General features: G+C 54.1%; 1 protein-coding gene across 1 annotated transcript in view; it reads right to left on the reverse strand.

Moving 5' to 3' along the window:
* Positions 1-25189, reverse strand: part of DNAH17 (dynein axonemal heavy chain 17) — a 121001-nt gene that overhangs the window by 16675 nt on the left and 79137 nt on the right. The window contains exons 54-72 of the mRNA XM_058561775.1: positions 24178-24444; positions 22839-23000; positions 20988-21221; positions 19271-19435; positions 17461-17556; positions 17072-17289; positions 14219-14426; positions 13813-13928; positions 12019-12211; positions 11474-11709; positions 10655-10777; positions 9005-9209; positions 8250-8414; positions 7792-7932; positions 7323-7493; positions 5449-5571; positions 4599-4792; positions 1300-1448; positions 48-175 (exon numbers count right to left, since the gene is read on the reverse strand). Coding sequence (XP_058417758.1) covers positions 48-175; positions 1300-1448; positions 4599-4792; positions 5449-5571; positions 7323-7493; positions 7792-7932; positions 8250-8414; positions 9005-9209; positions 10655-10777; positions 11474-11709; positions 12019-12211; positions 13813-13928; positions 14219-14426; positions 17072-17289; positions 17461-17556; positions 19271-19435; positions 20988-21221; positions 22839-23000; positions 24178-24444 — 3294 coding nt within the window. The remainder of the gene's footprint in view (positions 1-47; positions 176-1299; positions 1449-4598; positions 4793-5448; positions 5572-7322; positions 7494-7791; positions 7933-8249; positions 8415-9004; positions 9210-10654; positions 10778-11473; positions 11710-12018; positions 12212-13812; positions 13929-14218; positions 14427-17071; positions 17290-17460; positions 17557-19270; positions 19436-20987; positions 21222-22838; positions 23001-24177; positions 24445-25189) is intronic.

A 25189-nucleotide genomic window follows, 5' to 3' on the forward strand; every position in this document is an offset into this window, starting at 1 on the left:
GTGCGGGGAGCCCTCACCCTAGAGGCGCTGGTGCCGCTCCCCCTTACCTGCAGAATGACCCAGTGTCCCCTCTCTGCAGCCACATCTAGAGCATTCTCTGCCACCACCTCTTGTCCCTGCCCCAGGGACACGTTGTGGAGTTTCCCATTGTCTATGGTAAATCCCAGTTTTTTCCCTAAAGAAAAGAAAAACAGGAAAAGCATGAGGATGATTGAACGACAAAGGTTGAGGCACTGTGATCCACAGCTGGGAATTCCACACTCTCCCCCACTTTTTTGTATTGTGGTAAAATACACATAATATCAAATTTACTTTACTTTTCTTTTTTTTTTTTTTTGGTGAGGAGGATTGGCCCTGAGCTAACATCTATGCCAATCTTCCTCCATTTTGTATGTGGGATGCTGCCACAGTGTGGCTTGACAAGTGGTGTGTTGGTCCACGCCCGGGATCCGAACCCACAAACCCTGGGCTGCCAAAGTGGAGCACACAAACTTAACCACTATGCCACCAGGTCTGCCCCTCAAATTTACCATTTTAAAAACCATCTTAATGCATACAGTTCAGTGACATTTAATACATTCACAATGCTGTGCAACCATCTAACTGGTTCCAGAACATTTTCATCACCCCAGAAGGAAACCTCATACTCATTAAACAGTCATTCTCCATCCCTTTCCCCCCAAGCCCCTGGCAACCACTAATCTGCTTTCTGTCTCTATGGATTTACTTATTCTGGAGAGTTCAGATAAATGGAATCATATAATACGGGGCCTTTGTGTCTGGCTTCTTCCCCCTGGCATCATGTTTTCAAGGTTCATCCATGTCATAGCGTGTGTCAACACTTCATTCATTTTTATGGCTGAATAATATTCCATTGTATGAAGAGACCATATTTTATTTATGCATTCATCTGTTGATGGACATGTGGGTTGTATCTACCTTTTGGCTGTTATTAATGAATCCCTGTAAAGCACTTTTTTGAACACTTGTTCTCAGTTCTTTGGGTGTATACCCAGGAATGGAATTGCTGGATTCTACGGTAATTCTATGTGTAACTTACTGAGGACTCACCAAATTTTTCTCCAGAGTGGCTGCACCATTTTATGCTCCCACCAACAATGTACAAGGGCTCCAACTTCTCCACATCCTCCCAACACTTGTTATTTTCTGTGTTTTGATAATAGCCATCCTAACGGGTGTGAAGTGGTATCTCTCTGTGATTTTGATTTGCATTTCCCGATGACCAATGATGTTGACACATGCCCCTTTTTGAGGCCATCACTCTCGGACTACACTTACCCAGGGCTTCCACGTCTTTTAAGGGGTCAACCCCGGGGGAAAGGATGAAGAAGATTGGAGTGGAGGGGCTGCTTTCCTCGTAGGACTTGGAAAACTCAACACTCCGGCCCTCCACGAACTTGCTGCCCATCTTCTCCTCCACAAAGTTCCTGGGGGAGACGCGAGTGGTCAGACGGAGGGCAAGGGGGCTGGTGGGCTGTGACCAGGGGGAAGGGCTGTTTTCCTCGTGGACTTTCTTAAGCAGAGAGAGGTCTCTGGCCAGAAAGCGAAGTCTTTACAGGGGCTCTCCTCTGAGCACGGGAAGGGTGCAAGGGGGAGTATGTGCTCCCTGCCCAGGCGGTATTTGCTAGGGGCACCCTTTGCTGCCGCCAGGCCCTGCAATGCGCTCTTCCTTGGAACAGCCTAGTACATACAAGTGAGAAGCGGTCCCACGAGCTGAGGCTGCCTGTTTTTCAAAGGCACACAGGTCAACTGGGAGGGAACACGGGCCGCAACGGGGCCACGATGGGCCGCAACTCAGGGAGTTCCAGGAGACTAGGCCCCGGTGCTAGGCGGCTGCAGACCCTTGGGGCCCTCAGTGCTCCCAGTGAGGGGTCGGTTTCTAGTGATTCCCTGTTTCCCACACATGTTGTAACTGCTGTGCAGACAAGGGCCGCAGGGAGGAGCAGAACACAGAGAGTCGCTGCGTCCCCGTGATCTCCCCTGACTGGGGGTTTGAGGAGGAAGGAAGTTACATGAGAGCTGTTTTGGTGAGCTTCAAGGACACAAAACGTGGATCATCAGAAAAATCACAGAAGAAAAATCGACTTTACACATGCACCTCTCTTTGCACAAACGCCTCTCTCTTCCAAGCTCCAGACTCTTTTCCTCTGGACCCCGATAAGCCTGGGGTCAGCCGAGGCCCCTGTCACAGGAAAGCGCGTGTTCTTCAGGGTGGCCTGGGATCTCAGCTCTGCCCTGCTCCCCTGATCACAGACGGCTGAGCTTGCTGTACTCTGAAGGGATCAGAGGAGCTAAAACCAGGAAGATTTTAACGCCCAGCCCAGTCTGAGAGGAGGACCAAGGGCAGCACGCCCGGAGGAGCTTGCTTATCCCCAGCAGTTGGCTGTCTGAATGCTCTGAGCATCCTGTAAGACCTTCAGGTGGACCTGTTCACGTAGAGGCCACCCCGCCTCCTTCCCTCTGAGTCAACGGGGAATCTGCGGGCTGGTGCCAGGCGGGCCTTCTCACTCCCTCGGGACTTTCTGAGGACACCCCTGCTCTGGCCTTCGTGGCTTCTGTACAGTTTCCTGAACCAGTGCTGACTACAGGTAGGGGGTGGTGTGCTGCCCCTGAAGACCTCTGATTGTATTCCGTTCCAGCCTTGGGAACTGACTCAGAACATCAGGTGCTAGGATCCTTGTCCAGGAAGGACTTCCAGAATGTACCAAGTCACCATGTCACTAAATCACTGTTGCTGATGACCTTGCCAGGCCACATGGTCATTCTCTGCGAATGAATGAGTGATGCCGGAGAGTGTGCGGCTGGTTCCAGTAGGGCTGCACGAGTCCCAGCGCTGCGTCCTTGGCACAGAAGAGCTGGAGGCAGCTCACAGCAGTCACCCCGGGTGGCAGCGTTTACACCGCAGAAGCTGGCAAGTGTGCAAACCAGGGCTTTTTTTTGGAAAGCCAGTTTGCTAGCACACCCCCCACCGTGGGTGATTTACTCCCGTCTCTGTGCCTGTGAACTGGGAATGGTGGAAGAGGCTGCCTCAAGGCGTTGCTGGAGGGGCCGTGGGTTAACACAGTGAGACCTTTGGAGGGTGCACACAATGCACCCTCGATGACAGTTTGCTGTTACTATTCACTGTCCATGTGAATCCTTGCTTTTAAGCTACACTCCCCTATATAATTAGGGAGGTAAATGTGCTCTCCTCAACATTACAGAAATGTCACGGAGCATGACTCAGGTTCCCCTGGTGTTTGGGTCACCCACACCGCTGCCAAGCACGCTAATGCTCACACAGTCTGCGCTCATTTCCTTCTTTCCCGCCACCCATGTGCTTTCACGTGGGTTAACTCAGGTGATTCTCAAAAACCCTCTGGAGGTGGCTGACCCCGAACGTGCTCAGCTCTGCAGGCAGGCGGTGGGCGCCCTTCACGTGGCCTCCCAAGCTTTGCTCCACCTCTTCCAGCGCTGACGCCGCCCTGTTCTCTCCCTGGACCAGCTCTACTCTCCTACTGGACTGTGATTTCTGGTTTCACTCCACCGCCTTCCTCCTGCCCGCCTCATAACCCCTCCTGGTCCCTTTCCTCTTCGATCCCAGGAAAACAAAGCAAAACAGAAAGGTCTGTGAATAACCGCTGGGTGTGAGTCAGGCCTCCGCTTTGCCGGAGGGGAATTCTATTAGGGATGTGGGCGTCTTTTGGGAAATCAGGCAAATGAAAAGGACAAATGAAAAAGCCAAGACCTCAAACAACCCACGTGCCCTCCGAGAATGGGCCCTGGGCTGGTTTCACTGTCAACGCTTCCACACTCTTGACAGCTCTGTCCTCAGCTGGTGGGGGGTTGGGAGGGCCCAAATTCTCTCACAGATGTCTACCCTGGCGACCCTGTGCAGATGACACATGTTGTAGCTATTCCTGGGTCCTTCTCTGAAGTGACAGACCAACGAGGGAGTGAAGGAGCCGGCAGCCAAAAGGCCTTGACGATTAGTTTTCCAGTCGTGGAGGGGTTTCAGGTACAGAGAAATTGTTCATGAAATAGAACAGTTCTCTGCAAATGAGCCAAAACTGACAAAACTAAAAGATTTACTTTAACTTTAGTCATTGAGGGCATGAAAGTCCTCGAATGCTGATGGCTTTGCCATTGTTTTTTCCTCACAACATCCCTAAAAGGACTCTGTGTGGCCACGGAGGTCATTAATGCCCACACTGTTTTGTTTTGTTTTTAAATCTTGGAGGCTGACGCGGGGAGTCTTGTTTTCTCATCATTTATCCCGTGCATCCCTCCTCGCTCAGGTTGACTGGAGGTGAAGGGTCCCGCTAACTACCTTCTGAGACACTGAGAGCTAAGGAGAACTCAGAAAGGGAACTGGAGGACAGGGTGGAATCCCGCCTCTGTCCCAGAACCACATGGGCCAATGCTTTGATGCCTCTGAGCCTCATTTTCTCCCTCCGTGAAATGGGGAGAAGAATGGGTGGACTTGAGGCCACAGGGTGCCTCGCACCGTGGTGGTGGCAGAAATCCCACACACGCCTGTTGCCTTGGCGAGGGGCGGGACCAGGACACCCAGGCCCCAGGAGGGCGGGGACACTCACTTGACAGCGTAGGTCATGCGGTCCGGCCGCATGCACCTCACCATGCAGAGCTTCTGCAGAGCCGTCTTGTTCTTCCACTCCTTGGGGAAGATTTCCTTTTCCGGGGCTTCCGACTCCACGAGCTTCTTCCACCGCTTAGCTGAGCCTTCAATGTCGTTGTCCAGGTTTTTGAACTCATCCATCTCTGAGAGCGCCTGGGGGCAGACGACCCTTTCAGCCCTCCCTAGGCTCCAGCGGGCACCTTCCCTGAATGTTACTTAGGAGGAGCCCAGGGCTCTGGGAACAGAAGGGCTGCTTGACCTGTCACTGAAATGATGAGCTGCTGGTGTCAACCACATGGCAGGCAAACCAGAAAAGTGGCCGGGAACCTGGGAGGGAGGGAGCTAATCGAGGGACATGGCTCGGGGCTGCTCCTCCAGAGGGCTCTGGAACAGGGGCCGTTCTCGTCTCGGGGGACCATCTTCTTCAGGTCTTTTTGAACTGAGACATTGAAACTTTGGGACATGAGGGCCCCTGACTGTATGTGTCCAAGATCTGAGGAATAAGCTTTACATTTTGCACTTTCCTGGAAACAGGAGGTGCGGGAGCCGTGGAGGGTCAACCCTGGACACACCCTGGGGCCTGTCTTGTGGCTCAGTTTGCCCATGCAGGGACGCGCGCAGGCCGTGGTGAACGTTCTTACATTTGAACAGGAAAGCAGAGTTCCCTGTGCGCTGGCGGGCCCTACCTCCGGGGCCCCCTTGTTGTACTGAATGTCACGGCCAGTAGTGCCTTGTAAACACCCCCAGTGCGAGCAGGAACGGCCCCCAAGCGAGGAGGGAGCCCACAGTGTTCAAGTCTAGACACCAACCTTGATGCCTCCCCATCCCTGGTGCTGTAGGAAGTCCACTGGCGACACGACCCCCGCCTTGAAAGGGAACCGTAGGAGGAAATCCAGCTCCACTGGGTTCAGCTCCTTCTTCATGGACAAGACCTGAGGGCACATGGGGCGGCCTAGGTGTCGCCCTTACCTCCATCTAGATCCAGAACTTTTTACTCACCCCAAAGGGAAACCCCACACCCATTAGCAGTCACTCCCCATTCCTCCCCCCCAGCCCCTGGCCACCACCAATCTACTTCTGTCCCTATAGATCTGCCTACTCTGGGTATTTCATATAAATGGAATCATACAATATGTAGCTTTTCGTATCTGGCTTCTTTCACTGAGCATGTTTTCAAGGCTCAGCCATGTGGTAGCATGTCAGCACTTCCTTCCTTTTTATGGCCGAGTAATGTTCCACTGTATGGAGAGACCACATCTTGTTCATCCATTCATCATCTGTTGATGGGCACTGGGGTTGTTTCCATCTTTAGGCAATTGTGAACAGTGCTGCTGTGAATGTTTGTATACAAGTAATGGTTTGAACACCTATTTTCAATTCTTTTGGTGTATAAATGTTCTGGGTCATATTCCATGTCACCTCGTCACATGTTCACGCCAGCTCTCTGGGCCTCTAGCAGGCTTGGTCATTTGAAACGGTTGGGTTGGGCAGCTGGCATGGCCTCCAGCAGTGGAGCTGGGCCGTGCTCATTGCAGCCTCCTCAGTCAGGCACTCGCACAGCTTCTCTCTTATTTTTATTTTTTTGTGAGGAAGATCAGCCCTGAGCTAACATCCATGCTAATCCTCCTCTTCTTGCTGAGGAAGACCCGCTCTGAGCTAACATCTATTGCCAATCTTCCTTTTTTTCCCCCAAAACCCCAGCAGATAGTTGTACGTCATAGTTGCACATCCTTCTAGTTGCTGTATGTGGGATGCCGCATCAGCATGGCTGGAGAAGCGGTGCGTCGGTGCGCGCCCGGGATCCAAACCCGGGCTGCCAGTAGCGGAGCGCACGCACTTAACCGCTAAGCCACGGGGCCCACCCACAGCTTCTCTCTTAGACTCCACAAAGCTTTCCCCTGAGTCAGACTCTCTCTCTTTTTTGGGGGGTATGGGGGGGGTCAAACAAAAAGTTCTTTGAGCCTGTTGTGCAAGATACATTCAGTGCAACAAGCTGAGGCACCTTCAGAGTGTGTTCTACCTGAAAAATTAGGGGGAGCACCAAGGACCCTTATCCAGACGTCCTCTGAGACGGGAGAGAAACTCATAGTGAACCCGTTATTCAGAAAGTCACATATAAGAGAAACCTCTGTAATCTGGCCTCCTAAGTCAAAGCTTGAATTTGGATGGAAAGCCAGGTTTACACTGATGCCCGTGTATCTATAAAATTAGTGTTTCCAACCATACTTGTAACACAGAGTGAACAAAATGGCGGAGGGGCTGTCTAATCAATTTAAGGGAACAAAAACCGTTAAACATTTCAGCAGGTCTGCATGAAGAGAGGAATGTTTATTCGTTGGCACCTTTATTTCCTTAAGAAACACTGTCCAGTCTCCCCAGTGGGCTAACCACTAACGCAGGACTCTACTCAGCACTACTTAAATGTAAGAGAATGACATTTCTTTGTAAAATTCTCTTTAACTGACCTTGCCCTCAATGGCCCCCATTGCCTGGTATCAACTAGAGAGAGCCCAGGCAGCTTCCACAGCGGTGACTAAACTTCATCAGTCCCTTGGGAATCTCGCTAAAATGCAGGCTCAGAGTCACGGGGTCTGTGCTGGGGACCGAGAATCTGTACTTCCCTAGGCGGCACCGATGCTGCGGGTCCTCGGACCACACTTTGAGGGGCAAGGCTAGATGTTACCTGAAATGCAACCTGTGCCAGGAAGATGAGTTTGTCTCGCTCGAAGAGCCCGCGGGCCGTGTACATGTAGACGGAATAGGTGATCTCATCCATCAGGTTGACCACTCGCTGTTTGACGTCCTCGGCGGGGGCAGTCTTCTGGATGGCTTTCTCGAACACCACGTTGAAGGCCTGGGAAAGGGGCCACAGAGCGCATGGCGGCTTGCAGGGCTGGGTTCCGAGGCCTCTCCATGCTGCCCGCAGCTGGCTCTGGTTTGTTTCCTTTGGGGGCGGAGGTCTGGGGGCACCAGGGGAAGACCCCCCTCCCGGGGTGCTGGCCCTGGGCAGATCTGGTGCCCTGGCTCCCTCTCCCCAGCCCCATCTGCAGCCTGGACCCCATCTGCCCTCAGAGGGTATACAGGCACCACCCCTATGGCTGGGGGCACTGTGGACGCCAGGCGCCCAGACCCGGAGCCACACGCAGCCACACCTTGAGCGAGAACTGGTAGATGGGGTTGATCTTGCTGAGGTCGTTCAGGATGAAGTACAGCAGGGACGCCCTCTCCGCAGCCGGCCGGTAGTTCTCTCTCGCCTCATTGATCTTCACTTCTGTGATTTTCGCCTCTTGCACCTCAAAACAAACAAAAGGGGTTTGAGTGAAACCAGCAGGCGGACAACGCCGGTGAGCAGATTCCACCCCCCCCCCCCCCCCCACTGTCCAGAGCCCTCGGTTCCCTCGGAAGCCGCCTGGGGACTCTGGGCAGACGGCTGGGGGCTGGGCGGGGACCCATGCCCCTTCTCCCTGTCCCAGGCCCCCGGGGGCACTCGTGTGACTGTGGCTTCTCTTCTCGGTGACCTTTGGAGGAGGCACCTCTCAGCCCATCTGCCGACTCCCGTGTGCTCTGGTGGGGGTGCTGGAGGGGGCAGCCCTGGGAGCCAGTTTCCCACCTTCTCCTCGATCTCGCGGGCCGTATGTTTGGTGGTCTCCAGGTTCTCCACTAAGGCGGTGTCTCCCAGAAAGTTCCCTGATGCGGCAGACAGACGGGCCAGCAGAGAATCTTCCAGCTCTTTCAGAACAATCTTAAATTCATTTTGAGACTTGGTGAGGTTCGCCTGCAGGAGGCAGAGACCCGGGAAGGGAGCTCAGGCGTCGGCCCGGCCTGGCTGCACAGCCTGTGCACTCGGGGCACAGCCTGTGCCCTGCGGCCAAGGCCCCAGGACTCGGATGAGAGCAACACGTCCAGCCTGAAAGGAGGCGGCAGAAGTGGGGGCCACAGGGCAGTGCGGGCCCTGCTCCTGGCCTCTGCGCTGCCTGTCATCAGCGACTGTGTAGCAAGGGCTTGGGGACCGTGGGGGAAGCATGGGGCCTGGGACCCCTCTGAGCCCCGTGAGTAGCTAAGACAGAGCGAAGGACGTGACCAGCGCGCAGGGGCCAGGCAGCAAAGACCATTCTTGTGGGGCAGCAGTTGATGCTTGAGGGCCGTCTGGGCGCCGCTGTGACTCCTGCTCTTTCAGTGAAGCAGTCGTTTGATTTAGAATTAGATTTGGGAGGCAGCGCGGAAGAAGAGTGACTCCTTCTGTTGTGCACAATACATTCAGTGTGACATTCCCACTGCGTCAGGGAACCACACAGTGACCTGCCGCCCTCTGCCCCTGAGCCGGACAGCCCTGCGCCACCTGTGACCGACGTCAGGCCCTGGTACCTTCAGCTGCTCTAGATCCGGGCGCTCTTTGGCCACCACAGCGGCCAGAAGCTGGTCCTCAAGCCCGTCCCTGGTGACCAGGAAGTTGATCAGGGTGCACTGGGCCTGCATCTCGGGCTTGTAGTGCGGGTTGAAGTACTTGGTGTGCAGGATCAGGCGGAGCTGGGGGTGGTACTCCACCTCCCTGTCGCCGATCTTGATGAACCTGGCGGTCAGCAGAGGAAGCGGTCACAGGGGGTTCCGGCGACAAGTGACAGCAACACAAACAGACCACCCTTCACATCAGCCTGGCCTCCTGTCCCCAGGCCAAGCTGCCGTGCTGAGCCCTCTTCTGGTCCCTGGGAAAGGACTGCGACTTTCCTAGCTCTAGTCCACTTCTCTGGCCCGTGACCGGCCCTTCCTGAAGATGCACCTGCTCTTTCTCTGGCTGCTTTGTTCTCATCTTTAGAGCAGTGTTGACACCTCCGGCTGCACATCATGCGCACCTGGGGGGCTTTACGGAAATATTCTGCCTGGTCTCCACCCCAAAGCCGTTAACATCAGAAAGACACCGACATTCCAATTCAGAACGCCAGTACATTCCGGAAACTCTCTGAGTGAATCGGATGAGCAGCCAGAGGCTACCGGGGTCTGCTCATCCACTGTGGGGGGTCACTTCTCTCCGGCTTCCCGCTCTGATCTCCCTTCTTTCTGGTCAAGCTCACATTTGGGGCCTCTCTCTCACTTCACCCCTTGGGTATCCCCACTCATGCCAGGCCCTTCTCAGAGTCCAGGACATCAGCATGTTTATTTGCCACCTCTGTTCTGGGCTTCTGCACGCATCCCTGCATGTAAAAGCAGCTCAAATCAACTCTGACATTTACATTTTTAAAATTGACTTAATTTTTTTCTATTAGAAAAGTGATACACGCTCAGTGCGTTGAACAGATGAACACAATGTGGCACACCCAGAACATGGACTAGATCCAGCCAGAAAAAGGAATGAAGCACTGACACATGCTACACGCAGATGAACCTTGAAAACATTCTGCTCAGTAAAAGACGCCAGACATAAAAAGGCACATATCGTGTGTTGCATTTATATGAAATGTCCAGAAGAGGCAAATCCACGGAGATAGAGAGCAGACTGGTGGTTGCCAGGGGCTGGCAGTTGAGGGGAATGGAGAATGACTGCTTAGTGAGCATGGGGTTGCCTTTTGGGGTGATAAAAGTGTTTTGAAACTAGTTGGAGGTGGTGGTTGCACAGCATTGTGAATGTAATAAATGCCACTGAATTTTCAGTTTACAATGGTTGATTTTATGTTATGTGAATTTCACCTGAATAAAAAAAAATAGTAATACAGGCTCAAGATTTGCAAAATGTATCTAAGTAGAAAGAAGAAAACAGTGACCATTAAGGATCGCCACCTGCAGGTAATCACTAATAAAATGTGGGTGTAGATATTCCTAACTGGGGTGTCGTCCCACAATTTCCAATCTCTCCCCTGGGAGCTGGGGCTCCCTTCACACCTGTCAGCATTTTGTTGAAGTCCCTGTTGCCCACCAGGAAGGCAAAGGAAATTCCTGCGCTTTCTCTCCGTACACAGGCCAAACCTGGACACTGAGGGTGTTTGCTTGGGTTAAACTGTGGAGGTGGACCCGGCAACTCACTTTCCCTTTTTAATTGTGTTCCTGCCCAGTAGAGGGTCCAGCACAGGGTCCACGGTTTCGCCAATGTTCTCGATGAGCAAGGTGTCCCCTTCTGAAATAGCCCGCTCGATGATGTCCAGGTAGCTGTGGGCACAGCACAGGAGCCATTAATGACATAGGGCCTAGTGACGGTGCAATCGCGTGCCCCAAGAGGCAGCCGTCGGAGTGGGAGGGCACTGAGGGAGAGGTGACCGAGGGGCCAATAGTTCATTCCTCTCCACAACTCGTCCTTCCCTGACAGGGCCCAAGGACTTCTGCGTAAATCACCCCTGGGCTCCCGGGAGTGGAGGCAACAACGGAGCCAGCTGCGTTACGGCTGTAGAACCAAACATTTCCTGTCTGTATCTCATCCATCTCCCCAGCACGCTGGGAAGGCGTGCAGGGCAGCCTTTGTTACGGCCATTGTTTCTCATCATCTGATGAGGAAATAAACCACACGAGATGAGAGATGAGAAAATGACCAGCCTGCAGCCTCCTGGCCAGCAAATGGCCAGATAGGACTCAAGCCAGGCCGGGAGCCTTGGTCAGTGCCCCCTCCCTGCAGGAGCAGCAGGTAACGGGGGGAACAGAGAAGAGCCCCGAGCTGAATTCTTTACTGTTGACGCTGTTCCCCAAGGCCTAATGTTAGAAGAAAAAAAAAATCCACCTGCGAGCCAGTATTTAAAGATCCGTCCACCCATTCAACAAGTATGAAACGCCCAGGGTGCGTTTCCAAGCACAGTGGCCATCAAGCTGGCGGCTGCCCTTGGAGCCCCCTCCTAGTTCCGCACCGTCGCGCACCTCTTCTGTCCCAGGCGGATGGCCTTCAGTTGGTCGCCATATTTGTTTTTGATCCACTTGATGCCTTGCAGCTGGGCATCCACGATGAGGGGCCAGCGCTCTGTGTTGCACAGGATGGTGGCGTTCTCAGTGGACATGCGATCACTGGGGAGGCCCTGGTTGTTCCAAGTGGCCACGTCAGCGTCGTCGGTCAGCAGGCTCAAGGGATCTAGACCCTTCGTGATCGGGATGGGGACCTGCCGAGGGGAAGGGCTCTTCCTTAGAAAGGGTGACATGATCTTATTGCTCTCCCAATAACACAGTGGTTCTGCGTTTAGACAGCGGGCGAGCCAGGCCACGTGGAGAAGACAGCCATTTACATCACCCTGATGAAGCAGCTTGGAACCCGGTCAGAAAGGACGTCAGCACTGGCCACACTGAGTCACAGTCTAAACACTGAACAGCCAGGGCCTCAGTCGCAGGAGCGAAAGTGAGATCGGGCTGGGTCTGCCCTGCCGGGGACCTCCCCGCATCTCCTGAGGGACGAACATCACCGTACCTCTTACCTTTAATTTATTTATATAAGGGATCCAAAATTTCTCCATCAGCTCATTCCGGTATTTCTTGGTGAAGTAGCCCACATAGGAGACAAAGGCGGAAATCAGCAGGACGTCCCCGCACAGAGTGACCCCCTGGCTTTTGAAGTTCTGCACCGATTCAGCCCAGCGGACATTTTCTGATGCCAATCCTCCTACCAGCCTGAGATGGGCACACGGGTCAGTGGGGGTAAACAAGAGGAACACGCTTTTGGGCGGATGAGAGGACAGGACTAGAAGACCAGCATTCACTCCCATGAATCTTCGGAGCTTCAAATCCTTACGTGGCTTAGTGGTTCAACAATGAAAATGCTTTGGGGGAAGTGTTTGGGAATAAATGCTTCAGGGAAGCAAAACTAATGCTTTGTGGAGGCACCTGGGAACACCGAGTTTCCCTTCTCCAACACGGACATGTGTCCCTGTCACCTCTACACTGACGACATTGGAGCATTTCACCCACATGCTAAAGCTGCTGCCTGGACACCGCTGAGCACACACTTGGGCTAGCGGGAAGTCTTGATAGAGGTGGAGTCCGGGTGGTGGCCACAGAGGCACATGTGGCATCCAGAGGGCACCTGGCCCTGCGTGGAGTGGGGGCTCCGGAGTGTGCATCGTGCTTCTCAGGCCACTGGCCCGAGGACTGGTCCCTGACCCAAAATGGCACACCACGAGTCTGAGAGTGCTGACATAGTTGTTGAAAAGGAAGGTGGCCGATTAGGCCCACTGTGCTCTGCCTGCAACGCCATCTGAGGAGCCCTGACTTGCTAGTGACCAAAAGAGCACTTTGATTTTCTCGGCAGGCGTGGTCAAGGCCCTCAAACCCACAGCAGGGTGATGTCCACCCCACTGGAGGCCAACCCCATGCAGTATGGGGATTTCCCAGGGTCCCCACGTCAGGCGACAACAGCCAGTCGCGGGTGCCAGCCCGCTGGGAGGAGCAAACACAACCAGCAGCCCCACCCGAGAACCGACTCCATCTGCCAGGGTCCCGGTGCTCGCTTTCAAAGATGAAAAGAAAGCTCTAAAGCTGTGCTATCCACTGGGGCAGCCGCGAGCCACACGGGGCTGGTGAGGACTCCAGACGCGGCTGGTCTGAACTGAGACGTGATTGTAGGGGTAACCACACACGGGATTTCAAGAACCCAGAATGAAAACATGCATAAAATACCTCATTGATCGTTCTTATATTGATCACACATTGAAATGATCAGATTTTGGGTTAAATAAGATATATTATCAAAACCAATTTCATCTGTTATTTTGTACTGATTTAAGGTGGCGACTGGGAAATTTAAAATGATAGTTGTGGCTCACGTTGTATTCCCACTGGATGGCATTGCTCGAGTCCACATGCATTATATAAACTATAAAATGGACGTGCGCCCTGCGAGGATCCTGGAAACTGGTACCCTATGATGGGAGAGAGTGGGTTACAATGGAGCTCCGCCCAGAGGAACCCCCTCGGACACAGCGTCCAGGCAGGCCTGGGTTATCCAGGATTCCACTCGGCGAAGGTCCTGTTTCCTGAAGGTCACTGAGTGCACCGGGGTCCACGTGGAAGTGTTACCAGCTCCAAGAGACAGGGACTGTGGTCAATAATTAGTTGTTAGGTTTATCCTCACAACTCTGTGCTCAAAGAGTGAAAGCCGGGACATTGCAGCTTCCACCTGGGGCTCATTCCTCCTTCTCCCAAGGCCGTTCTACGGGCTCATCCCTGTCAGGGGATTGACAGACAGGAGGGGGCGCGTGGGAGGCGTGAGCTACCTGTTAGCCAGCGAGATCACCCTGTTGGTGGCATCGGCCTCCTGCTGGCACTTGATTTTCTCAGCTGTGGCTTTTTCGAATGCTGACGTTAGGTTGCTCAGGTTGGCATTGAGTTCCTGGAAGAACAAGACAGAAAGGCCCTGAAATTGAGCAATGCGAGGCGTTCCCAGCCCCCCGGGGGCAAGAGTGGCCGTGCCCTGTGAGGTTGGGCAGCCCGCTGGGGCACCAGAGCCTCGGACGCAGAGTGGCCTCCTGGCCTGATCCCGTCCCTACAGCGGCCTGCCTTCTCTTGCGCTGCTTAATAATTCACGACAGCGGGCCGGGCCAAGCCCTTTGACACAGAGATGTGGATCGGTAGCGTAAGCAGGTGGCTTTGGCGTTTACTCGGATGGGAGCGCGCACTTACAGCAATCTTGTTCTTGATCCGGGAGAGCTTCTCTTGCGCCTCTGCCAGTTCTGCATTCGCCTCCTCCAGGGCCTGCCTCTTGGGGGCCACATCGCAGTAGACCTCATAGAAACGCACGATATTGATGCACCAAGAGCACAGGCCCGCGGCGGCCGTGGACTTGGAGCGAATGAACTCGGGGTCAAATGTCGGATTGCCTTGGTAGGGCCTGGAGAGGGAACAGTGGGGCGGCGCTGGTGTGGGTGCTGCAGGATGCAGGCCTTACGTGGTTCTATCTCCCAGCCTCCAGTTCTGCATCTGTGCACTGCTCTGGCCGCCGATTACAAGCAATAGTAGTGGGAGCATATTGAGCTTTTTTTTTTTTTGGTATCTTAATGATTACAGAAAGAAGAAAATATAAAACGCAAAATTCTGTCCCTGAAGTAGAATTTGGGGTGTGAAGTGGAACGGAAAGTAGTGATTTAAAGGCCTATGTTCTAGGTGGAGGAAGGAACCAGCATTTTTGATCCTCTCTGTTCCTACTGCTTTCTGTAGCTGGTCTCATTTTCCTTCTCCAATAACTCCACTCAGAGGCAAGAAAACTGTGTCAGAAACTTGCCCAAGGTAACAGCGACAGGGAGAGGTGGCACCAGGTTTTCCTCACTGAGTTCTCAGGCTGGGCGCCGGGTGTTGGCGCTGTCCTGAGTGCTTCCCAAATGTGAGCTCCCGCAGCCTGCTCCCACGCTGCCGGTGTACTCTAGGGGAGCAGGCCCAGAGAGGCTGAGCGTCTCTCCCAAGGTGACACAGCTCGGAAGGGGCAGTGCTGGGATTCATGCTGAGTCAGGGGGCCCTAGAGCACCCCCCGCACCACCCCTCCTGCCCCCCGCCCCGCTCCACTGGGCCACTCCTGCCTCCCCAGGGCGTGGCGCCAAGTTTTCCAGGATCAGAACAGTGAGGCGAAGGCTCTGACGATGAGACTTAAAAGAGACGACACTGCAGGCGTCATCTTACACCGCGACCAGGAAAAATGCCCCAGATGCGGTTTAGATGCTCTAGAAACTAGTATTTTTAAAATGACAACAACATCGTTAAGCATAACAAACTGAGCTATCGGCAGAAAGGATTTTGAATGGATGATTCAAAGTAATCATTAGAAAGCGATTTGAATTTAAGTCTGAATGCAGCCATCATGTGCTCCCTATGGTTTATTTTGTGCTTTGTCCAGGCTAATATCAAGATGGGCTTGCATCTTTTAAACACACACCAGACAGTGAGGATGGGGTGGGGAGGCAGTCAAGAAGTTTGCTGGGCGACAAGAAGAAGACATCCATCAGAGCATTATTTATGATGGGGAAAGTGGAGACAGCCTAAATCCTCTATGGTGCTGGACTAGTGAGTAAATTATGGTTCGTCTGTGGCAAGATCATACAACAGTTAAAAATCAAGTTGAGGAAGTGTCTTAATAACATAGGGAAAGTTGTGGGTTTTTTGGGGAGAGGAAGATTAGCCCTGAGCTAACATCCATCCCTACCTTCCTTTACTTTCTATGTGGGATGCCTGCCACAGCATGGCTTGACAAGTGGTGTGTAGGTCCTTGCCCGGGATCCGAACGTGCAAACCCTGGGCCGCCAAAGTGCAGCCTGCAAACTTAACCACTGCACCACTGGGCCAGCCCCAAGGGAAAGTTTTTTTCTCCCCTTGACAATGTTAAGTAAAAAATAAAAGCAGAACAAATAATTGCATGTGTACAATATTAGTTCAACTATGGAAAAAAAACCTTTAGAAAAAAGACTGAAAGGAAGTATCCCAAATGTTGATTGAAGCTGCTCCCTGGTGGTAGGCCTGTGTTTTTCTTGTCTTTTCTGTTACACTTTAAACTAGTCTTTGTTTATCAAACATTTTTCAATTGTCCAACCCTCTTCCTCCACAAATGGGAGCTGGGAGATGTTTGGGTCTCACTTGGGGTCAGTGGGGTCATGAGGTGTGACTCTCTTTCTCAATCAGGGTCAGGTGGACCCTGAAATTGGATTGCCAGGGGATGGCCAGGCAAGGAGCCACATGAGATGAAGAACAGTGGGTCTGGAGTGCCTACAAATGGCGTGCCTCTTGAGTGCTGGTGCCATGGACTGCATGGGGTAAATCGTAGAAGGCCCCCTGTGCACCCTTCCCAAGTCCCACCCCTACCCCGGAGATAACACTGCCAGCCCTGTCGGGTGTGTCCCTGCAGATGTGGTGCATTTACAGTGAGACCAGTGAAAAGAAGAAAAGATGCACAACAGAGCCCGAGCCAGTAAATGCTCACTCTGCATGTGTATACAGGTGTGCATACAGGGGTGTGCACCGTGTGTGTGCGTGTGCCCAGCTGTTCTTGCAGGACAGGCCTCTGGGCCCTGGCTGGCCTCTCTCGTTGTCCTATGGGCCCAAGGGTTTCCTGTGGCTGCACTTGTCCCCTAGGGTCCTGAAGGGCTGTGTGACGTATTCCTAGGCCCCTCCTGTGTGCTGCGTGGGGAAGGGGCTGCCTGGATTTTGAGCCACAGGTCTTTCCACCTGCCCTGACTCCTCCAGGTGGGGGAGACAGAGGGTGATGGGGCTCCCAGGAGCCTGGGACCACACTTCACCACGACACCTGGACAACTCAGGTGCAGCCAGATTGGCCCAGACCGCCACCGGCTATCTTAGGGGTTCCACCTTGCTCCACGCAGCCCAAGACCCTGCCTCACCCCCGGCAGGCACAGGTTCCCTGGGGAATGCACTTTGCAGGGCCAGGGGCCGGCGGGAGGAGATTCTGGGACCACACAGCGCTTGGATTTAACGCGCTCCCAACCAACCCAAGAACTGAACAGAACCCTCCAGCGCGGCCACGCCCTGACTCACTTAAAGGCTTTCAGGCAGGCCTCAGGGATGTGCTCCTTGTCAAACTTTTTCAAGGAGTCCAGGAAGGTGTCCACTTTGCCCATCATGATCTTTGCAGCTTTCCAGCTCTTGTCCTTGGGGATCTTGCCCCCAGGTGCAGTCAGGATCATGACGGCGGCCGTGACATTGACCACGGCGTCTGGGGGGGACCCGAAGGACTTCAGCTCTGTCAGGTTGTTCTGCAAACGACAGACAGACAGGACGGACCTGAAAGGGGATTTAGCCCTCCGAGTGGGACCTGGTGGCCCTGGGGACGACCCTGGGGAAGCCGCTGTAAGCTCCACTTGAGCCAACTGCCTGGTGATTCCTCTCCACCCAGGCTGGTCTTGTTTCTTCTTTCTCTCGCTCACCTTATTCAGAGTGTCAAGAGCTTCCTGCGCGGCCAGCAGGGCCGGCTCTGCCTTGGCCAGGTCCATTTCACAAGCCTTTTGTTTCTCAGTGACATTCTGTAAGGAAGCCAGATAGGAAAGATCAGTGCAGGCGGTCTGTCTGGGTGACCACGTGTAGGGGGAGGCCTCCACCCCCCATGCAGCCCAGGTCCCAGCAGGTCTGAGCTGTCTAAGAGGCCACATCCCCCTGCAACCCGCCTCCCTTCACGCCCGCTCCGTCACGGTGTGGAGCCTGCCTTTCTCCTCTGCCCCTGTCCTTCCACACACCAGGTCAGAATGAGCCCCGAGACAGCAGACTTGGGATTCAGGAATGGTAACTGGTCCTTCTATTGGCTCCAGCTTCCAGAACTGGAGGGGAAACCTGGGGCCACGCAGACCACCCCTGGCATTGAGGCCTATTGTCTTTTGGTGCCATTGTGTAATCCCTCCAAAATGGAGCAGTTCAGAAGTGTAGCTCGTCCTGCCCTTGAGAAGGTGAGAACATCTTCATTCACACATGCATGCATTCATGCATTCATTCACTCTCTGGGCCAGGAAGAACCCCTCCGAGCCTTCGGATGCCAAGCAGAGAGATGAGTAGAAGCTTGGTATCCATCAACAAGGAGCATCATCTATGTGATAATAGAGGCAATGAAGAGGCCAGTAGGGGCTGGGGACTTTGCTAGGCACAGAGGAGGGACAGAAAGGAGGGGATCTCTCTGAAAGACCCGAGATTCCCATTCCATACCCTACTCTAGGGACAATGTGGGACATGACTAAGGGAGTGGGGCATGGAAGGCACTGACTCGGCCGGCTGTGCTAGGGGCGGCACCCAGCACTTCTTCCCTGGAGCATCCCTGAGTGGCCATTTCTGGGTGCAGGGGTTGGAGAGGGGCAGGGGCCCAGACATTAACAGCTGCATGTGAACATCGGACAGCAGGCCACAGAGTTCAGGGTGTGGGCATGGGTCCTGGCTCGGACCCTGACTATGCCACTAGCTAGTTCTGAGACCTTGGGCACGTTGCCGACCACTCCAGGCCTCAATGTCCTCATCTGCCTAACAGGGTTGTGGTTGTGCAGGTTATGGTGAGAAATGGAGCAGAGCTCCTGGCCGCACCGCCTGGCCTAGGCACCCTCTCCACTCCAGCACCAGGTGGGAACAGCTCCAGCCCCTCCTCCTGCCCAAGGCATAGAAAGCACTTGCTGGCCCACAGTCCTCCATCTCAGGGGATGGTAGACAATGACTGGGACACTGTTAAACACTCACAAGGACACACGACTGATGACACAAAAGGCACACAGGGAGGGGTGATGAGAAGTCAAACCAACAGCGACATGGACCTTCAGTTAGGAGCCCACCCGGGCCAGTGACGTGGGAACCTTGGGGGCCTCCCGGTGCAGCAAGTCTGAGGACCAACACTCCAACACAGTCTTCTCAAGCCTTAACGTGCTCACCGGTCACCAGCCCCTTGTTAAAGTGCAGACCCAATTCAGCAGAGCCTGGCCGGGGCCCAAGACCCTGCATTGCTTACCAGCTCCTGGAGATGCCACACCATGGCCTGGGGACCGCACTTTGAGGGGCGCAGCTCCAGGATGGGCACTTCTCTAAAGGACAGCCCTCTTCAGAGCTGGGGGCCCTGCGCTTGGGAGAGATGTCCTCCCTCCGGGGGGTCCCAATGGTTTGGGAATGCCCTCAGCCTCTGCCGGGCCTGTAGGAGACACTGACCACCCTGGGTGGTCCAGCAGCAGAGCTGCAGGCAGAGCTCTCCCGAAGCCAGGCCTGACTGCGTACCTTGTTGATGACCTCCACCTTGATCTCCTCCTCGTCAGCAATGGCTTTCTCTTTGCTGACCTTCTCGTTTTCCACCCCCACCACGTGGATCAGCTTGTCTGCATTCTCATTTTTTTGCTTGAGCTCAGCCTCCTGAACCGCCAGCTTGGCTTTTAATTCATCCACCTAGGGGAGGAGACACCACGAGATGGGCAAGCTCGGGCCCCGCCCACCACACGCTGCCCTCCTCTCAGGTGGGCTGGTGGCCACGGCAGCCACGGGCCGAGCAGAGCTGCAGGGCTGTCAGTGGCTTATGACTCCCTGTGACTCGTTTCAACATGTTTTTTCAACTTCTCCAAGGTAAGTATTTATTGAGCACCAACTGTGTATCCAGGGTCGTAAGTAAAAGACACATTCCTACTGCTCAGCGAGTTGGCACTCAAGGTGGCCGGATAAAAATATGTCTGTGGAGTCACGGTGCCAAGGGTGCGGGGAGGCCAGTGGGGCAGTGAGCCAGGGTCACAGAGCTCCCTCGGGAGCACACGGGAGGCCCTGGCCTGGCCAGGCGGGAGGGTGTGCTGGGAAGTAGTAAGCGATGGGTGAGACATTCTTCCCCATTCTTGATGCCGCTCAGTTGCTGTAACCCTCCTCGCCTGGGGGGCACTCACTGTCCCAGGACCATGTCTGGAAGGTACACTTGGGAAAAAGAAACGGCCTCCTGGGCTGAGCTCCTCCCTGTTCCTCTTTGAGCGAGCTGTCTGGAGCGGGAGCAGGCTCCTTCACGGCTCCTCCAAGCCCTGTCTTCCTTGGACAGCCCCCACCACCATGTTCCCCTTCCCGCCCCCATAGGGGGTGGCCCTGACCCGTCCAGCACGGTCCAGCACTGCCTGTGGCTGGAATAAGCCAGCCCGGCTCCGGTTCAGCAGGGCTTCCGCTAGAGCTGGGGTTCGGTTCAGGCTCCCTCGAGGGCAGAAGGGCAGGGCAGCCCCTGAGCCTGTGCCCTCACCGCGCTCCTCGGCTGGCGAACGCCTCAGGCAGGGAAGCAGCAGCTGTTTCCCAGGCTCCCTGGCAGAGGGAGTAAAGACAAAGAAGCCGAGACTACGGCACGGAGGATATTTAAAGCCAGGCAGAAAATTTAAAAATCGATATGGTGTGAAACAAAGTATGGTGGAAGCCTTTCGATTGGGGCCCCACAGCATGAATGGCATTTTGGAACAGATGCACGTTGATTGACGGCACTTGACCAAATAAGCAAATCCCACTGGCCGCGGGGCCGATGTAGAGCACCCAACAAGACACCAGCACTACGGAAGTGTTCTGAATCTATTTTTCATAGTAAAACCTGTACATGCGGGGCCGGCCCAGTGGCGCAAGCAGTTAAGTGTGCGTGCTCTGCTGCAGTGGCCCGGGGTTCGCAGGTTCGGATCCCGGGCGCGCACCGACACACCGCTTGTCAAGCCATGCTGTGGCGGCATCCCATACAAAGTAGAGGAAGATGGGCACAGATGTTAGTGCAGAGCCAATCTTCTTCAGCAAAAAAAAAAAAAAAAAAGAGGAGGACTGGCAACGGATGTTAGCTCAGGGCTGATCTTCCTCACAACAAAAACACAAACCCGTACATGCTCTCTGGTTTAAGAGTAGAAGTTTCTCCAAGGCAGGAATCCTGTTCATCTTACTTTATTTCACACGTGTGAGGGAAGGTTCTGGAACCCGCCCCCGGAGCACCTGTCTCTCCTACCTGAGAAGCCGTGCTCTGCAGTTTCATCAGGCCGTTTTCCAGCCTCTCGATTTTGGCGACCAGCTCCATTCTCTTCCTGGCCAGCAGGTTCTGGTAGAGCTTGATCTGCTCCAGAAAGGTTTTAGGCGTGGTGTAGTTGTAGCGCCTCTCGGTGGCCAAGTACACCTTGGACATCTCATTGACGGTGGTGTGCACGTAGGACATGAACAGGCTGATGGAGGTCTTGACTTCTGGCTACAAAGACAAGACGGGCCTGTTCTTTCTTGGTTCCCTGGTGGGCGCGACCCCATTCCTGCAGGGCCCCAGGGAAGAGGAGGCTGTTGGCCACGGTGAATCAGCAAGGTGGGGCTTCCCTTACTCGCCGGGGCTCTTGATGAGCTGCACCCCCTCTCTCAACGTCGGCCATTCAACCGTCAAATGAGACAGCAACACCTGCTGGGGCTGTCGTGGGCGCTGGTGGCACTGCCCCGCCTTGGGGTTAGCTCAGTGCCTGGGACACAGCAGAGTTCACTGCTGTTATTATCTCTCTGACTCACACATGCTCACACTGTTACACACCTGGGAAAGCGCAGGGCCCAACCACAGGTTTGAATAACCTGGGTAATTCTGCAAGCATTTATCGTGCACTTCCAATTCCGGGTCCTGGGGTTTAGTAACTCCTTTCCCAGCCTCCTCTGTCCTCGGTCCACACCAGGGTCACGGCCTCCACCCCCTGGACCTCCCCTACCTGCCTGAAGACATGCAATGGGGGCTTTGCCCCAGGAATTGTCCAAGCAATATTCATTTCAATTCAGGCTAATTTGGGAATGTGTTCATCCAACACATGCTTCTTCGGCATCTACTCTGCGGCCCTCACTGGTGCCAGCAGTGGGGCCATTCCCCGCTCCTGAGGGCCCCTGTCTTGGGGACTGAAACCTGCAACTGAGCCCCGAGGGAAAGGTCCTCACTGCAGGTTCCCAGGAAGGGCCGTCTCGCAAGCGAACACTCTAACGATGACAAGCGGAGGATTTTACCCATGTTAAAAACGAGGGAAAAAGTTAACTTCAGGTTTCCTTTATCCTACTTCATAAATGAATATGTGTTCAAAAGACATAAAACATGATAACAACGTATAATTTATCCCCGGGCCGCTCATCACTTGCACTGGCTGGGTCAGAGTTCAATGGTCATTTCTAGGGGCAATTAGCTCAAACAGCAAAGTGGGCACTATCCTTCAATTAAAAGAAAAGACACTGCAAAAGACAAGAAAAGGAGACATATGGCCCCATCACACTTGTCACGCCCCATCAAAAGGGCAGGTCAGGGATGAGGGAGCAGCCCTGGGCAGAGCCGCGTTGGAGCCCGAGGCAGGACAAAGTATGCGCCCTGTACACACCCATCGTAGTGAACACAGCCTCTCCGGTCAGCTTCCATCAGGGACAGAGTTTAAGGCCTGGGTTGCTCAATGTCTTTGCACGCAGGCATCAACCCTCTTGAATGGCCACGGCCGCGTGGGCCAGGCACCCTGGGCTGAGTGACATGACCATCCCCTAGCACAGTAATGCTGGGCCGTGAAACGAACAAACAGCAGCCTGCCTTTGTTTATAGTTCTGATATTTTGTTCATCGTGAATGTTTTAACATTAATATTGATTTTTTAAAAATACTGTGTGAAAAAGTCACTGATCTTGATGACTGAGGTTTTGAGGGCCCCCTTAAATTTTGTGCCCAAGGCGAGTGCCTCACCTGCCTCACCCTAATCCCGGCCCTGGATGCAGATGACACCGATCCGTCTCTCCCATGCAGCCAGTCCTCCCGGCTCTGTGAGTGCCGGCACTGAAGGTGGCAGAGGAAGCCGGGCCCAATGACTCACCGGAATCCCCTCGGTTTCTTCCAGGAAGCGGGCACTGACGGACACCAGGGCGTCTTCTGGCCACTCATGGAACCAGTTGATGGCCGTGCAGTTGACCACAGCAGGGAATTTTCTTGCTCGAACACGTAGGACAGAGCCCACAGGGGAGAAACACAGAATCACCTAGATGAGGGACACAGATGAGCCGCTCATTGGGGGATGGCAGTGCTGAGGCCAAATCATGTCACCTCTGCAGAAAGTCCATGTAGAAGGAAAAGGCTCTGCAGGGTCTCTGTCTTCAGATGTCTGGGGAGCGCATTCCTGGTTCTGAGTTTGAGGTCTGGCCATTGCTTCACAGTGGATAAATGCCCAACTGACTTTACAACTCTCACTAGTGATGTGAGGGTGCAGGGGTAAGCCCCAAGCCCTCCTGAAGTGGCCCCCACAAAGGGAGACGGAAAAGGTGGATGGAGGATGGAGTGGGGAATGGGCATCTGTGTTGAGCAGATGAGGCCAGGGGCAGGAAGGGCTACAATCCCTGTAGCAGGTCTGGTCCCCAGGGACATGGAGCCTCCTCCAGGCCCCCAAGGATGGTGGCTGTCCCCAGCCAGGCCAGGACTCCCTGGGCTCCCAGCTGTCGAAGGTGCTGTGGAGACGGGCCCTGGTTTCCCTTTTGCTGGCAACTCCTTCTCGTGGAAGCCTCAGGCTCCCAGCCCCCTCCTCGTTCTGTGGTCCCTTCTTCCATGAGTACAGCAGTTGGCTCACTGGACGTGGCCGTTCCACTGACAAAGAGCCAGGCAGAGCACCGAGGAAGGAGCCGGGCGCAGGGAACATCCACCAGGGGACTCTGTTAGATCCCAAATCATATTCACTGATTGGACTGTGTAACCCAGAGAGGGGACGTAAAGAGGAAACTTGCTTTATGTGCATGAAGCAGGGAAAAATGGTAGCCAGCAGGTACCTAGAAGGGCTATGGGGTTGGACCCTCCCAAAGGGCAGCACCACCAGGCCAGGGACAGCCGCCCTTACGGGACACTGACGAGGAGGGAGAAAAGGCTCCAAACAGCTCTCAGTCTAACTAGGGTGGTTCAGCCTACTTTCCCTAAGAGGGAATGTTCAAGGTCAGGGTGCACTTATCTATTTAAACTTGCTGGGGGTGGGGCTGTATATAAAACACTTCTTTTGGCAATGAGATACCTCCAACGGCCCACATCCCTCAGGCAGCCCCTCCCACTCTCCCAGCAGATTTCCACAGCCTGTGAGGTGACAGCCCCACCTCTGCACAGAGCAAGGCCCGGAGCCGGGAAGGCAACGGGCACCACGTCGGGCTCTGGGGACCCTGCGAAGATGAGTCTCCTACCTTCAGCTGCCTGCGCACTTTTTCAATGAAGAATTTCCAGCATGCTTCCCGAGTGTCGGTTGTGCCAAGGGACTTCACTTGCGGTCGCATGGAGGAGATGATGTTCTCCACCTCGTCCTCCATAAACAGCCCCGGGATCTCCCCCGAGGCCAACAGGTCATTGATCAGCACCAGGAACTGCTCCTCGGCCACCTGGGAGTCTGTCATCAGGAACACCGAGGGAACGTTCTTCACGGCCGACTTGATGTACTGGGCGGCCAGGTCAACCTGGACCCGAGGAGGACACGCTTAGGGTCCTTGCCAAGAAGATGCTCGTTTAGAAGCACCCCCCACAACCATCCAGGAAGGGACACCTGGAGATCAACTTTGTAAGATATGTGCAGGGTCTGTAGAGAGAGATCCAAAACCTCAAGTGGAGAACACCCACGCTCACAGCAGCACTATTCACAACAGCCCAAAGGTGGCAACAACCAGAGTGTCTGTGGACAGACGACGGATAAACACAATGGGGTCCATTCATACAGTGGAGTATCACTCGGCCTTAAAAAGGAAGGAAATTCTGACACTTGCTACAAGGATGAACCTTGAGGACATTACACTCAGTGAAATAAGCCAATCTCAAAAGGACAAATACTGTATGATTCCACTTACATGAGGTCCCTAGAGCAGTCAAATTCATTGAGACAGAAAGTAGGATGGTGTGTGCCAGGGGCTGGGGGAGGAGGATGGGGAGTGAGTGTTCACTGGGGACAGAGTGTCAATTTGGGAAGATGAAAGAGTTCTGGAGATGGATGGTGGTGATGGCTGCACAACAATGTGAATGTACCTAATGTCACTGAACTGAATAGTTAAAATGATTAATTTTGTGTTATGTGTGTTTTACCATGCACAGAAAAAGGAAAAAAAAACTCTCGAATGGGCACCCTAAAAAAGGCCCTGAATAAATCACCACAGTCCTGGATTGGCAGACTTAATATTGGAAAGAAGGAACATTCCTCAAAGGAATCCCTAC

The sequence above is a fragment of the Diceros bicornis genome, chromosome 18 (genome assembly GCF_020826845.1).
Source record: "Diceros bicornis minor isolate mBicDic1 chromosome 18, mDicBic1.mat.cur, whole genome shotgun sequence".
NCBI classification, from domain to species: Eukaryota; Metazoa; Chordata; class Mammalia; order Perissodactyla; family Rhinocerotidae; genus Diceros; species Diceros bicornis.